The 14932-nt window shown below is 41.1% G+C and overlaps 1 protein-coding gene across 3 annotated transcripts in view; it reads right to left on the bottom strand.

The window, feature by feature from the left end:
• tmprss3a (transmembrane serine protease 3a) overlaps positions 1-14932 on the bottom strand; it is a 52929-nt gene that overhangs the window by 24327 nt on the left and 13670 nt on the right. For 2 of the 3 annotated variants that reach the window (XM_061918585.1, XM_061918583.1), the window contains 2 exons: positions 8845-8961; positions 1713-1836 (listed from right to left, as the gene is read on the bottom strand). In XM_061918585.1, the coding sequence (XP_061774569.1) occupies positions 1713-1836; positions 8845-8961 (241 nt within the window). The remainder of the gene's footprint in view (positions 1-1712; positions 1837-8844; positions 8962-14932) is intronic. The other variant, XM_061918584.1, reaches the window with a different exon arrangement.

Here is a 14932-nt window from a genome sequence, read left to right as displayed (position 1 = left end):
GTAGTTGCGGACAGACTCACCACATTCAGAGCACGTTGAGGTCACATTACCGATGGGAAAATGCATTTTAAGACAACATTATTTGCCTGAGAGGCTAGGAGACACCGAGAGTAACAAGTAGTAGAACATGGATTGATGGATGGGCTAGAAAAGACAGATATAAAAAAATTATAATTAAAGTTTGGACTTCTCGCAGGCCAGACTTTGGACGCTGGTGGGCCATATCTGACCCACGGGCCATAGTTTGGGGACCCCTGGAACCTTGAAAATCTTTCAAAACATGGCAGCTAAGAAGGATATACTCGTACATTTGGGAGTTGGTGGTAGATGTTTTAGACCTTGCCGAGTATGTGGAAGAAAGACCTGCTGACCACAAGCATGTAGCAGTTGAACTCAAGGAATTTATTGAAGTTGTCGGAGCTATTTCCGCACCAAGATATAGACCAGTACGCCTCAGCTTTTCTGGTTGAAGTTCCACAAACAAAGTGGCGGGTAACCAATCAGGTGTTTTGACAGATAAAAAACATTTATGAAGCTGCCACATATTCATGAAATAAATATTTAATTTATTAATTAAATAGAATAAAAAATTAAATTGTGAATTGTTAAATCACATGATCATTCACAATATTAAACAAATGTAATTAATCAATGACACATGTATTGGTTGATTTAAGTATTTCCACTTTTAAATAATTAATGCCACAGTTAAGTAATAATGATGTAAATATTTATTAAATTATTTTTATAATTCTGTCTTATTTGACCCTCCATAGGGTGAGTCATGGAGCGTTTAATTTACAATATAAAGTGAGTGCCTCCACACACAAAATGTTTGCAGAAATATGCAGAAAGTGAAATGTAAAAGTGACGTACGCCAAAGCATATCCAATACATATTATCTAGACCAGTGGTTCTCAACCTTTTTTCAGTGATGTACCCCCTGTGAAAACATTTTTAATTCAAGTACCCCCTAATCAGAGCAAAGCATTTTTGGTTGAAAAAAAGAGATTAAGAAGTAAAATACAGCACTATTTCATCCTTTTCTGATTTATTAAATTGTATAACAGTGCAAAATATTGCTCATTTGTAGTGGTCTTTCTTGAACTATTTGGAAAAAATATATATAAAAATAACTAAAAACTTGTTGAAAAATAAACAAGTGATTCAATTATAAATAAAGATTTCTACACATAGAAGTAATCATCAACGTAAAGTGCACTCTTTGGGGATTGTAATAGAGATCCATCTGGATTCATGAACTTAATTCTCAACATTCCTTCACAAAAAAAGAAATCTTTAACATCAATATTTATGGAACATGTCCACAAAAAATCTAGCTGTTAACACTGAATATTGCATTATTGCATTTGTTTTCATAGTTTATGAACTTACATTGATATTTTGTTGAAGTATTATTTAATAAATATATTTACGGTATAAAGGATTTTTGAATTGTTGCTATTTTCAGAATATAAAAAAAAAAAATCTCACGTACCCCTTAGCATACCTTCAAGTACCTCCAGGGGTATGCGTACCCCCATTTGAGAACCACTGATCTCGACTACAAGGAAGTGTGTTAAATGGAGATTATAATCATCATAGGTCTTTTTAATACACGTGTTAAACTATATTCCAAATATTACAATGGTGTAATGAAATGATTTTAAAAGAACAAGCTAAGCAAAAGGGCCATGCAGCACAAACATCACCTGTTATATCCCAGCTGTTTGCAGGCAGACACTCCGAGCAAATTATTCCAGTCCTCAGAGCAGACTGTCTTCCACACACCTTCTCTCTGGACTTGCAGGACTGAACTCCGCCCACTGACACGCACTGGTACAAAAAAAAGACAATTATTAAATACATATATCTTTCTGGAAAATAACATGTACACTCAATTCCGGTGCAGAAGCATCACATGCTCAATGTGGGGATAGTCTGGATTTTTTTTTTATCAGGACAGACCACAGACAATCACTTGGAAAGAGTCGTTATCTATTTGATATTTTTTTAGACTTAGGTATGTGTTGTTATCTCTCATAAGGATTGTAAACGATAAGCAAAAAAAAAAGTGGAGTTCCACTTTAACGAAGTGATCACTGCAAACTTGTGCATTCTTCGACTTTGCTCCTTTGGACTAAACTGTGTGCCACTTTTCTCGTTGTCTTTTGCAAAATGTTGCACTCTTCCTCCCTTTTTGGTTACCATCACTTCGAGCTTGACATATTTATTGAGCTGGATGTGATGTCAGGTAAAAAAAACTATTCATATATCTATGTGTGTTTGTTTTATGGTTGTAAATTTTCGAACGTAAACCCTTGCTTATGCACTTAGAACATTGCACTTAGGTTACACCTTTCTTCCTTAACATAAGCAGGAAACACAAGGTGGAACTAATCTTCCCGGCAATCTGAGCACGTCAAATACATCTAAAGTAGCGTACCGCAAGCAGTGATTGTACAACCCCTTGAAAATGATGGAATCACTAGTCTTGGAGGATGTTCATTTATCCATCCATCCATCAATCCATCCATTTTCTACCGCTTGTCCCTTTTGGGTCCAATGGGCTCACCACCCATAGCAGGGGCCATAGAGGTTGGGTGCAATGTGAGCTGGGCGGCAGCTGAAGGCAAGGCACTTGGCGGTCCGATCCTCGGCTACAGAAGCTAGCTCTTGGGACGTGGAACATCACCTCACTGGGGGGGTAAAGAGCCTGAGCTAGTGCGCGAAGTGGAGAAGTTCCAGATGGATATAGTCGGACTCACTTCGACGCACAGCAAGGGCTCTGAAACCACTTCTCTCGAGAGGGACTGGACCCTCTTCCACTCTGGCGTTGCCGGCAGTGAGAGGCAACGGGCTGGGGTGGCAATTCTGGATGCCCCCCAGCTTAAAGCCTGCACGTTGGAGTTCAACCCGGTGGACGAAAGGGTAGGCTCCCTCCGCCTTCGGGTGGGGGGACGGGTCCTGACTGTTGTTTGTGCTTACGCACCAAACGGCAGTTCAGTTCCCACCCTTTTTGGGTACACTCGAGGGAGTACTGAAAAGTGCTCCCCCGGGTGATTCCCTTGTCCTAGTGGGGGACTTCAACGCTCATGTTGGCAACGACAGTGAAACCTGGAGAGGCGTGATTGGGAAGAATGGCCGCCCAGATCTGAACCCGAGTGGTGTTTTGTTATTGGACTTTTGTGCTCGTCACAGTTTGTCCATTACAAACACCATGTTTAAACATAAGGGTGTCCATATGTGCACTTGGTACCAGGGCACCCTAGGCCGCAGTTCCATGATCGACTTTGTAGTTGTGTCATCGGATTTGCGGCCTTATGTTTTGGACACTCGGGTGAAGAGAGGGGCGGAGCTTTCTACCGATCACCACCTGGTGGTGAGTGGGCTGCGATGGTGGGGGAGGATGCCGGACAGACCTGGCAGGCCCAAACGCATTGTGAGGGTCTGCTGGGAACGTCTGGCAGAGTCTCCTGTCAGAGAAAGTTTCAATTCCCACCTCCGGAAGAACTTCGAACATGTCACGAGGGAGGTGCTGGACATTTAGTCCGAGTGGACAATGTTCCGCACCTCTATTGTCGAGGCGGCTGATCGGAGCTGTGGCCGCAAAGTAGTTGGTGCCTGTCGGGGCGGCAATCCTAAAACCCCTTGGTGGACACCAGCGGTGAGGGATGCCGTCAAGCTGAAGAAGGAGTCCTATCGGGTCCTTTTGGTTCATAGGACTCCGGAGGCAGTGGACAGGTACTTACAGGCCAAGCGTTGTGCGGCTTCAGCGGTCGCGGAGGCAAAAACTCGGACATGGGAGGAGTTCGGGGAAGCCATGGAAAACGACTTCCGGACGGCTTCAAAGCGATTCTGGAACACCGTCCGCCGCCTCAGGAAGGAGAAGCAGTGCACTATCAACACCGTGTATGGTGCGGATGGTGTTCTGCTGACCTCAACTGTGGATGTTGTGGATAGGAGGAAGGAATACTTCGAAGACCTCCTCAATCCCACCAACACGTCTTCCTATGATGAAGCAGTGCCTGTGGAATCTGTGGTGGACTCTCCTATTTCTGGGGCTGAGGTCACTGAGGTAGTTAAAAAGCTCCTCCGTGGCAAGGCCCCGGGGGTGGACGAGATCCCCCCGGAGTTCCTTAAGGCTCTGGATGCTGTGGGGCTGTCTTGGTTGACAAGACTCTGCAGCATCGCGTGGACATCGGGGGCGGGAGCTCTGGATTGGCAAACCGGGGTGGTGGTTCCTCTCTTTAAGAAGGGGGACCGGAGGGTGTGTTCCAACTATCGTGGGATCACACTCCTCAGCCTTCCCGGTAAGGTTTATTCAGGTGTACTGGAGAGGAGGCTACGTCGGATAGTCGAACCTCGGATTCAGGAGGAACAGTGTGGTTTTCGTCCTGGTCGTGGAACTGTGGACCAGCTCTATACTCTCGGCAGGGTTCTTGAGGGTTCAGGGGAGTTTGCCCAACCAGTCTACATGTGCTTTGTGGACTTGGAGAAGGCATTCGACCGTGTCCCTCGGGAAGTCCTGTGGGGAGTGCTCAGAGAGTATGGGGTATCGAACTGTCTTATTGTGGCGGTCCGCTCCTTGTACAATCAGTGCCAGAGCTTGGTCCGCATTGCCGGCAGTAAGTCGAACACATTTCCAGTGAGGGTTGGACTCCGCCAAGGCTGTCCTTTGTCACCGATTCTGTTCATAACTTTTATGGACAGAATTTCTAGGCGCAGCCAAGGCGTTGAGGGGTTCCGGTTTGGTGACCGCGGGATTAGGTCTCTGCTTTTTGCAGATGATGTGGTCCTAATGGCTTCATCTGACCGGGATCTACAGCTCTCACTGGATCGGTTTGCAGCCGAGTGTGAAGCGACCGGAATGAGAATCAGCACCTCCAAGTCCGAGTCCATGGTTCTCGCCCGGAAAAGGGTGGAATGCCATCTCCGGGTTGGGGAGGAGACCCTGCCCCAAGTGGAGGAGTTCAAGTACCTAGGAGTCTTGTTCACGAGTGAGGGAAGAGTGGATCGTGAGATCGACAGGCGGATCGGTGCGGCGTCTTCAGTAATGCGGACGTTGTACCGATCCGTTGTGGTGAAGAAGGAGCTGAGCCGGAAGGCAAAGCTCTCAATTTACCGGTCGATCTACGTTCCCATCCTCATCTATGGTCATGAGCTTTGGGTCATGACCGAAAGGATAAGATCACGGGCACAAGCGGCCGAAATGAGTTTCCTCCGACGTGTGGCGGGGCTCTCCCTTAGAGATAGGGTGAGAAACTCTGCCATTCGGGAGGAACTCAAAGTAAAGCCGCTGCTCCTTCACATCGAGAGGAGCCAGATGAGGTGGTTCGGGCATCTGGTCAGGATGCCACCCGAACGCCTCCCTAGGGAGGTGTTTAGGGCACGTCCAACCGGTAGGAGGCCACGGGGAAGACCCAGGACACGTTGGGAAGACTATGTCTCCCGGCTGGCCTGGGAACGCTTCGGGATCCCCCGGGAAGAGCTAGACGAAGCGGCTGGGGAGAGGGAAGTCTGGGTTTCCCTGCTTAGGCTGTTGCCCCCGCGACCCGACCTCAGATAAGCGGAACAAGATGGACGGATGGATGGATGTCCCTTTTGGGGTCGCGGTGGGTCGCTGGAGCCTATCTCAGCTGCATTCGGATGGAAGGCGGGGTGCACCCTGGACAAGTCGCCACCTTATCGCAGGGATGTTCATTCAGTTGTTTAAATTTTGTGGAAAACAGGGTGATGACAGACATGACACAAAACTATAGTCATTTCAAATGACAATTTTCTGGCTTTAAAATACACTAAAAGGAATCAAGAAAATTAATTGTGGTTGTCAGTATGTTTCATTTTTAGATCAAGCAAAGTCAAAGACATATGGAATCACTTAATTCTGAGCAAAAAAAAAAAGGACTCATGAAACACAAAACACTACAGCACACCACTAGTACTTTGTTGCACCACCTCTGGCTTTTATAACAGCCTGCAGTCTCTGAGGCATGGACTTAACGAGTGACAAACTGTACTCTTCATCAATCTTGCTCCAACTTTCTCTGATTGCTGCTGTCAGATCCAGTTTGTCATGGACGCTTAAACATAACGCAAACTTGTGCATTTATTGAAGGTTTAATGACAGATATCTCCCCAGTACCATTACCTGACATGCACCCCCCTCATCATCGATGACTGTGAAAATATGCATGATTTCTTCAGGCTGTCATCTTCATAAATTTCATTGAAAGGGCACCAAACAAAAGTTCCAGCATCATCACCTTGCCCAATGCAGATATACGATTAAACACTGAATATTACTTTCAACCAGTCATCCATAGTCCACCAATTAGACAAGGCGACTCGGTAAAGAACTTGGGTATTGTCTTCGACCCAACTCTCTCGTTTGAGTCACACATCAAGAGTGTTACTAAAACGGCCTTCTTTCATATCCGTAATATCGCTAAAATGTGTTCCATTTTGTCCACTAGCAAGGCTGAGATCATTCTTCATGCGTTCCTTACGTCTCGTCACGATTACTGTAACGTATTAAAAGACTACAATTGGTACAAAATGCAGCTGCTAGACTTTTGACAAGAACAAGAAAAGTTTGATCATATTCCGCCTATACTGGCTCACCTGCACTGGCTTACTGTGCACTTAAGATGTAACTTTAAGGTTTTACTACTTACATATAAAATACTACACGGTTTAGGTCCATCCTATGGCTGTCCAAAGTCAAGTCCCGGGGTGGACCGCTCGTATGTGCATCGGTTGGGGACGTCTCTGCGCTGCTGACCTGTCTCCGCTCGGGATGGTCTCCTGCTGGCCCCGCTATGGACTGGACTCCCACAATATTATGCTAGATCCACTCGACGTCCATAGCACCGGTCGCACAGGGGTGTGGGGTGTGGTGGGGGGGCAGGGGACCATTTCAGTACCCACATCTGCAGTCCCCTCCAAGGTTTCTCATTGTCCCATTGGGTTGAGTTTTTAAACTTTAAAGTACCAATGATTGTCACACACACACTAGATGTGGCGAAATTATTCTCTGCAAAGTGGCCTAGTGGTTAGAGTGTCTGCCCTGAGATCGGTAGGTCTTGAGTTTAAATCCCGGCCGAGTCATACCAAAGACTATAAAAATGGGATCCATTACCCTTGATCACCCCCTGGGAGGTGAGGGGAGCAGTGGGCAGCAGCGGTGCCGCACCCGGCAATCATTTATGGTGATTTAACCCCCAATTCCAACCCTTAATGCAGAGTGCCAAGCAGGGAGGTAATGGGTCCCATTTTTATAGTCTTTGGTATGACTCGGCCAGGATTTGAACTCACGACCGACCGATCTCAGGGTGGACACTCTAACCCCTAGGCCACTTTCCTTGCCCTGATGTGGGATCTGAGCCGAGGATGTTGTTGTGGCTTGTGCAGCCCTTTGAGACACTTGTGATTTAGGGCTATATAAATAAACAATGATTGATTGATTGATTGCTTTTCCTTAGCCCATTGTAACATTGTTTTTCTTCTGTTCAGGTGTTAATTACACATTTCGTTTAGCTTTTCTGTACTTAATTCCCATTTCCTCTCGGTGGTTTCTTGTTTTCCTTGGTCTCCAAGTATGCTTGCTTTTTGCAATCTTCCCAAGTGGTTTGTACACAATTGACTTTGAACAATCAACATCTTTTGAAGAAGTTTGATAATCCTCCACTTTGTTTTAATTGACATTTCTCCTGTTGGAGCCACGATTCATGTCAATCCACATTGTGCAACAGTTCTCCAAAGTGTGTACACCCTGTTTTAGCTGCAGACTAAAAAAACAATTGCATGTGATACAGGTGTTAGCTTTGGAAATTAAAATATACAGGGTGACGCCATCATTTCCATCAAAATAGAGTGATTTTATTATTATTTCACTCAGCTTGATCTAAAAATGAATCTGTTACTATAATTATTTATATTCTTGGTTTTGTTTAGTGTTTCTTAAAACCAGAAAATGGCCATTTTGTGTCATATCTGTTATCTGCATTTTATCTACAAAACAACTGAAATAAAATCCTCCAAGCCTGGTGATTCCATAATTTTTTTGCAGGAGATGTAGCTCTCCTGAATTTCATTTTGGTCTTCAAGGTGTCAGTGCAAGACATGGCCCTCTACAAAACTACTAAGAACAGCCATTAAGTGCTACATAACCCATGATTGTTTGGCTAGTCTTGTCGAGTCTAGTAGCTAGCAGTATTGCTAGAGGTCGACATAACTTAATTTTTTCAAGTGAGTGTGAAGGACAATGCTGAGAAGACGAAGTAAATGATATTTATTTATATTTATTAATTTATCAAAAATAAATAAATCATCACAAACATGACAGAGCATGTCGCTAGCAGTTAAAGCAGTGAAACTATTGGACTGTAGCACAGCTAGTCTGCGCCATACTGAAGCAGAACAAGTCGATAATGCCAGCCAAGGACATTAAAATATCTAATTTATCCATAAAAAACTGACAAAACTGCTGATGGTGTGTTTGACAGAGAAGCAACTGGAAGGAGACACCATAGAAGTATTTCAATACGAGTACTTTGTGTTACCGCTGTATGTATGTATCATCACAGCTTATCCTAATTTTAGGTTTTATTGGGATTCTAGGTCAATTTTGCTGGTGCAGAAGAAAAAAAATACAGTCACACATGTGAGTTTGTACTGGGAAAATGGAATCAAGCAAAGCAATGAAACATTTTTCGGTTGAAGTGTAAAAGTCAACACAAAAGCAAAAGCTGTTGGAGCAGACAGAAGCCATCAGTGTTAGTAGTGTATATGTCTCATAGGAGTAGAAAGTATATAAAGACAACATGTAGTTTTGTGTCTCACCACAGCCGAGCTCGTCCTCGCCATTGTCACAGTCCAGCTTTCCATCACACTGGGCTGAACTTCTTATGCACTGAGATGAAAAGCCGCACTGAAACTTCCCCATGCAGCTCAGACCCACTAAACACACACGCACAAGGCACAGGCACACGCACACAGAGAAATGTAGAAATAATTAGCCTGACAATTGTTATGGAAATCTTAACATTAAGTATAATAAATGTCACTGTTTCAATCAATTTCAATGAATAAATATACTTTGCTTGTATTCACAGTCAATTTTTCATACCAAGCACAAAAAAGTCTCAAGTTATTTTCAAATAATAAATGGATTTACCACACCGATGTGGAGGGTTAAATAGGACTGAATGAAATATATAAATACATCATTAAATTGTGAAGTGAATTACATTTATATAGTGCTTTTTTTAGAGACTCAAAGCGCTTTACATAATAATACCCATAATCTACATCTTTAAACTACATTTACACCTGTGTGGGTGGCACTGGTAGAGGCTGGGTGAAGTGTCTTTCCCAAGGACACAACGGCAGTGACTTGGATGGTGGACGCTAGAATCGAACCTGGAACCCTCAAGTTTGTCACGCTCATGGGACCAGGTTTTGTTTTTGTCATGTTTGGTTTTATTTTTTGGACACTCGGTTCCTGTTCCTGCACTTCCTTGGTTTCTTTGTTACCATGCCAACTCATTGATTTTCACCTTGCCCTCATGTCACGCCCCTGTCCTCAGTTCTCACACCTGCTTGTAATTATCACTGGTATTATTTAAACCTGTAGTTGCCAAGTGTTCAGCCGGGCAACTTTACATATCCCTCAACCCGATTCATGCCAAGTCATGCTGATTTCTCATTCCCTTGTCTCAGTCACAGTAAGTTTTTGTTATTTATGTCACAGTTGTTTAGTTTTGTTTTTGTCCATAGTCATGCCATTGTGAGAGTTTTGTTTTCAGTAGGCAAGTGTTTGTACCTCCTCGTGAGCGCCCTTTGTTTGCCTTTTTTTTTTTATGTCAGGACTCGGACTATGGGATAGTTTGTTTTACCAACGCAAAGGGAAATTGGCACGAGCGAGACGTGAATGTGAGTACATTTTTACTTTTTACACTAATAAACTACAAAAAAAAAGGCAAACAAAGGGAGCTCAGAATTTATTATTTGATTATTTAGTGGTTAGCATGCAGGCCACACAGTCAGGAGATTGGGGTTAAATTTTCCGTTACATAGGTGGGTTTTTCCTCCAGCTTCCTCCCACATTTAAAAAATATGCATGTTAGGTTAATTGAAGACTCTAAATCAGGGATTTTCATACTGAAAAATTAAGAGTGGGGGCCATTTTAATATTATTTTATTTAGTTAAAATAGATACTATATATATTCAAAGACAAAACTTTGTGTCAGCTCTGTGTTACAGGTGGTTAAGTCCTTTTTTATTAGTTATTTGAAACTATACAAACAATCCTCCTATAGTACATGGCTGAATGTACCTTTACAATAAATACATTGACACATTTATTAACATTTGTATGTTTAATTACAATTATAATTAATTATTGACACATTTAAGTAACTATTTGAAGATGTATTTATTCAACTTTGTCCCATTTGACCTTCCATACAGCATTGGCAGATATACCATAATCATCTAATTTGTGTGATAATATCACTTTTTGTACAATGCAGATTTAAAAAAATATCACAATGTATGATATTTGTTTTTTTGTTTGTCCTGTCCGGCCCCTCAGGTAGATCATATTTTTGATGTAGATGCCGATATCTGCCGTACAGATGTACTTTACAAAAGAGAAGTGTGGGATACTTATCTTGTTGCCTTATTTGTATTTAACTTTATTAAATGAAATTATATTATTTGGTGCAGCCGGACCGGAGCAAGAGGGGATGGAAAGAGAAAAAAAGGAAGGGAGAGGGGTAAACTGCGGGGCATACATTTATGATAATTTGGCCCATTTAATACATGATATTAGCAAACACAAACCAGATACATGCCGCAGTTGTGTATTGTCCTACGTGACTCTTTACAGCCAGGTGGGGTCGCTGTTCTCACAACAGTACCTTTAGTTTATTTAAAACTGCAATTTGAAACTGTACTACAGTATACACCAGTCCTGGGCAATTATTTTGACTCGGGAGGCCAAATTAGAGAAAAAAATGTGTCTGGGGGCAGGTATATCTATCTATATACACACAAATCTGCTGTACAGTATGTGTGCTTGGGTCCTATTTTTAGGAACACTAATACAAAACCTCAAAATAATGTCTGAATGCTAAAAATCGTTACGACAGACCGCCTTAAAAAACGGAATGGAATTTTATATTGTTTTACTGAATGAGACACCTAGAATGTACATGAAAATACTGAATATTGACCATTTATGAACGTCACACACCCTCTCGAACGACATATTTTACAATCAAGCGAAACGCAACAAAAATGCTTAGTGCTATATTCAATATATCACTAAGCTTTAGAACTTTGTTGTAAAAATCTCCTTCCCCATCTGTGCCTGACACACGTATTTCAGTCTGACCGCTCTGGAAACACTCTGTGGAAACGCTCCCCACCCACACTGCTTGGTGCCTCACCTGAGCTGCTGTGACTCACATTACCATAGCAACTAGTATATCATGCAAAAGCACAGATTCCAACCGTTGAAATACTTTGTATAGTTCAAGACTTACGGTAAAATTGAAAACATCACTGCACATCATAATGGCAGCGATAGTTTCCATCTTAAATATTTCAGCAATGTCAAATCTGGTATGTTGAGCTAAAAAGTTTTCAGCAGATATATTTGTCAATCAAGGATGACCCTGTCTGACTGTGTGGTCAGTGACATCGGAGCCCTGCAAGGTACACTGTTGTCCTCCATTCCTCTTCAAGAGCTCACATTTCCCACACAAGATGGATCATGTCAACTCATCAGATCTTCAGCCCAAACAAACTCATGACCACAATTGAATGTCATTATAGTTTAAAACATTGAAAATATACAGTATTAATTGCAGTGGGGTCCAAAATGCAGCAGCCTGAGGGACATTTTCAGCCCACGACTGTTTTTTTTTCTGTTGGATTTCAGCATATTCTCAAAATAAAGTAAGTTAATTATTAATAAGATTTATTCGTACACTTCATTATGAGACTTCAATTTTTTTTGCTGTCATATACTGTATATAACAAGACAAATTCCAGCAGGCACAAGACATTGATACAACGTTGAGTATGCATATATGCCCTTTAAAACTGACTTTGAAACAACGTTGCAAAATAGTTGTATTTGTAAATTGAGACAACGTTAGTATCTAACGTTGGATCCACGTTATTGGTTGGGAATTGACCAAGTTTCAATGGTCAAATCAGCGTCACAACCTGACATTGAAAAAAATCGTGTCAAAAAGCATGTTGTTTTAACGTTGAATTTGTCCAAAAGTCAATGGTCAAATTTGGTGGTCAGAATGTACAGTAACGTTTTTTAAAGTCATTGATTTGCTCAAAACTTAGTGAGAGTAAGTATAGTAAGAATTAAGGCACATTTTGAAAGTATTTGCAATAATATGAAAAACAAGGTGTATTAATAAATAATGTAAAAAAACACTCATAAACAAATTTACACAGTGCACCATTTACATCTGCATTTATTCCGCAGTTTAACCAGTTGTTTAAAAAAACAAGCGTATTTACCTTTTCAGATGACAGCGCTGATCGCTTTTTTATACAAACTACTTAAAGGAGGACTGCACTTTTTTTTGGAATATTGCCTATCATTATGAAAAACAAAAACACGCATTTGTTTTTTTTAATTTTTATTTAAAGATGATAAAAAAAACGCTTAGAAGATTTGGCTAATGGGAGTCACTGTTGTGTCCTTCAAACCCGCCAAAACAACTTAAAAACCCTCCATTAACGTTTTGTATACACACTCTATGTATAATGTAGTAACAGACACGTTCATAACAATATGTTATATGTATAATATTTACCGTATTTTAGTAATTAACATTTTTAGTAAAATCAACTAATCGGGACTGTATTCTTTCGCGCATTGATTTCCGTTTCCATTGTAGCGCACTTCGGACTTCTGGCAATAAATGTGTGTTCCTACTTCTGGAAACAAACGCCAGTGTGTTCTAATCATGGCAGACTTGGTAACAATCAATCAATCAATGTTTTTTATATAGCCCTAAATCCCAAGTGTCTCAAAGGGCTGCACAAACCACAACAACATCCTCTGTAGAGCCCACAATGATGACTATGAGAAACCTTGGAGAGGACCGCATATGTGGGATGTCCAGCGGGTCTAACATGATATTGTGAAAGTCCAATCCATAGTGGATCTAACATAATGGTGAGAGTCCAGTCCAAAGTGGATCCAATATAGTAGCGAGAGTCCCGTCCATAGTGGAGCCAGCAGGAAGCCATCCCAACAAACAACGAAGACGACTATTTTTTGACAAATTTAGATTCACAACCTTATCTTTTGAAGCTGAATGAACGGAGGGTGAATTGTTGTTTCTAGAAGCAAGCACGAAAACAAAAGATGAAACGTTGGAGCCGACCGAAGCCGAAAGAGCGAGGTCGGCGTGACACAAAGCTGCAAAAGTGAAATTTGGAGACAAGCCATTTCTACATTAATGGTGTGCTTACCCCAAATAAACCTGAAACAACGTCCCGGCCAGCTGGACCAAACACATAACTGTCCATTGAGTGAGTCACATTTTATTATCGATCATGATATACGCAGCATGCCATGCGTATTATTACAACTACAGTGCGGCCAGCTGTGTACAAACAAAACATGAAATGTGAGCTAATATTTTACAGATAATGTAATCTTATTATTCATGTTTTTTTGACAGCACAGATTGGTATTATATCCCAGTGTTGTGCATCACAAACTCAAACGTGTTTCGTACTGAAGCAGAATTTAATAGAATAAAACTTTATTGTCATTGCACAAGTACAACAAGATAGATTTTTTGGTACAAGTCCCACTAAGAGCAGACATACGTTACAGGGGAGGACAAGACGAGACTATCAACGGATCAGCCACTTACGGCGCTCCTTAAAAAGGTGAGAAAAGGGTGACATTGGGATAGATGGGGGGAGTAAAAAAAATATCAGTCTAAGCCTAGACCCTCAGAAGGGTTCCAGACTGAGTCCAAGGAAAAAACCTCACATAGCATGGCAAACATTTAGACATGGTACGTATATCACACCACCAGAGGTGGGTAGAGTAGCCAGAAATTGTACTCAAGTAAGAGTACTGTTACTTTAGAGATTTATTACTCAAGTAAAAGTAAGGAGTAGTCATCCAAATATTTACTTGAGTAAAAGTAAAAAGTATGTTGTGAAAAAACTACTCAAGTACTGAGTAACTGATGAGTAACCTGTTTTTTTTAATGATTACGGCAACAAATAATGCACAAAAACATTAAAATAGAAATGAGCAAATTCAGAGCCAGGAATATCTCTTAAGCAAATAAAACAATAATATATATTAAATAATAGTACATTAAAATAAAATTAAAAAATGGCACATTGAGCCACATTAACTTAACAGCACCATAGCCTCAGTAGACATTCATTGATTTGATTGATTGATTAAAACTTATATTAGTAGATAGTACAGTACATATTCCGTACAATTGACTACTAAATGGTGACACCCCAATAAGTTTTTCAACGTTTATCAATTACCATGAATTGATTAACGTGGACCCCGACTTAAACAAGTTGAAAAACTTATTCGGGTGTTACCATTTAGTGGTCAATTGTACGGAATATGTACTGTACTGTGCAATCTACTAATAAAAGTATCAATCAATCAATACTTAGTAAATGACCAAGTCGAGGTGATCTACCTCATATATACATATACATACACACACACATATCATTTATACACACACATATCATATATATGTATATATATATATATATATATATATACACAGTATATATATATACATACATTTATATATACAGTATATAATTTATATTTATTTATTTTGCCGTTTTTGTTGACATGTTAAAGGTGTTTTAATGAATATACATGCATGT

The sequence above is a fragment of the Nerophis ophidion genome, linkage group LG13 (assembly GCF_033978795.1).
Source record: "Nerophis ophidion isolate RoL-2023_Sa linkage group LG13, RoL_Noph_v1.0, whole genome shotgun sequence".
In the NCBI taxonomy this organism is placed as follows: Eukaryota; Metazoa; Chordata; class Actinopteri; order Syngnathiformes; family Syngnathidae; genus Nerophis; species Nerophis ophidion.
Note: the sequence above shows the minus strand (reverse complement) of the source record. Positions and strands in the feature narration are given on the sequence as shown.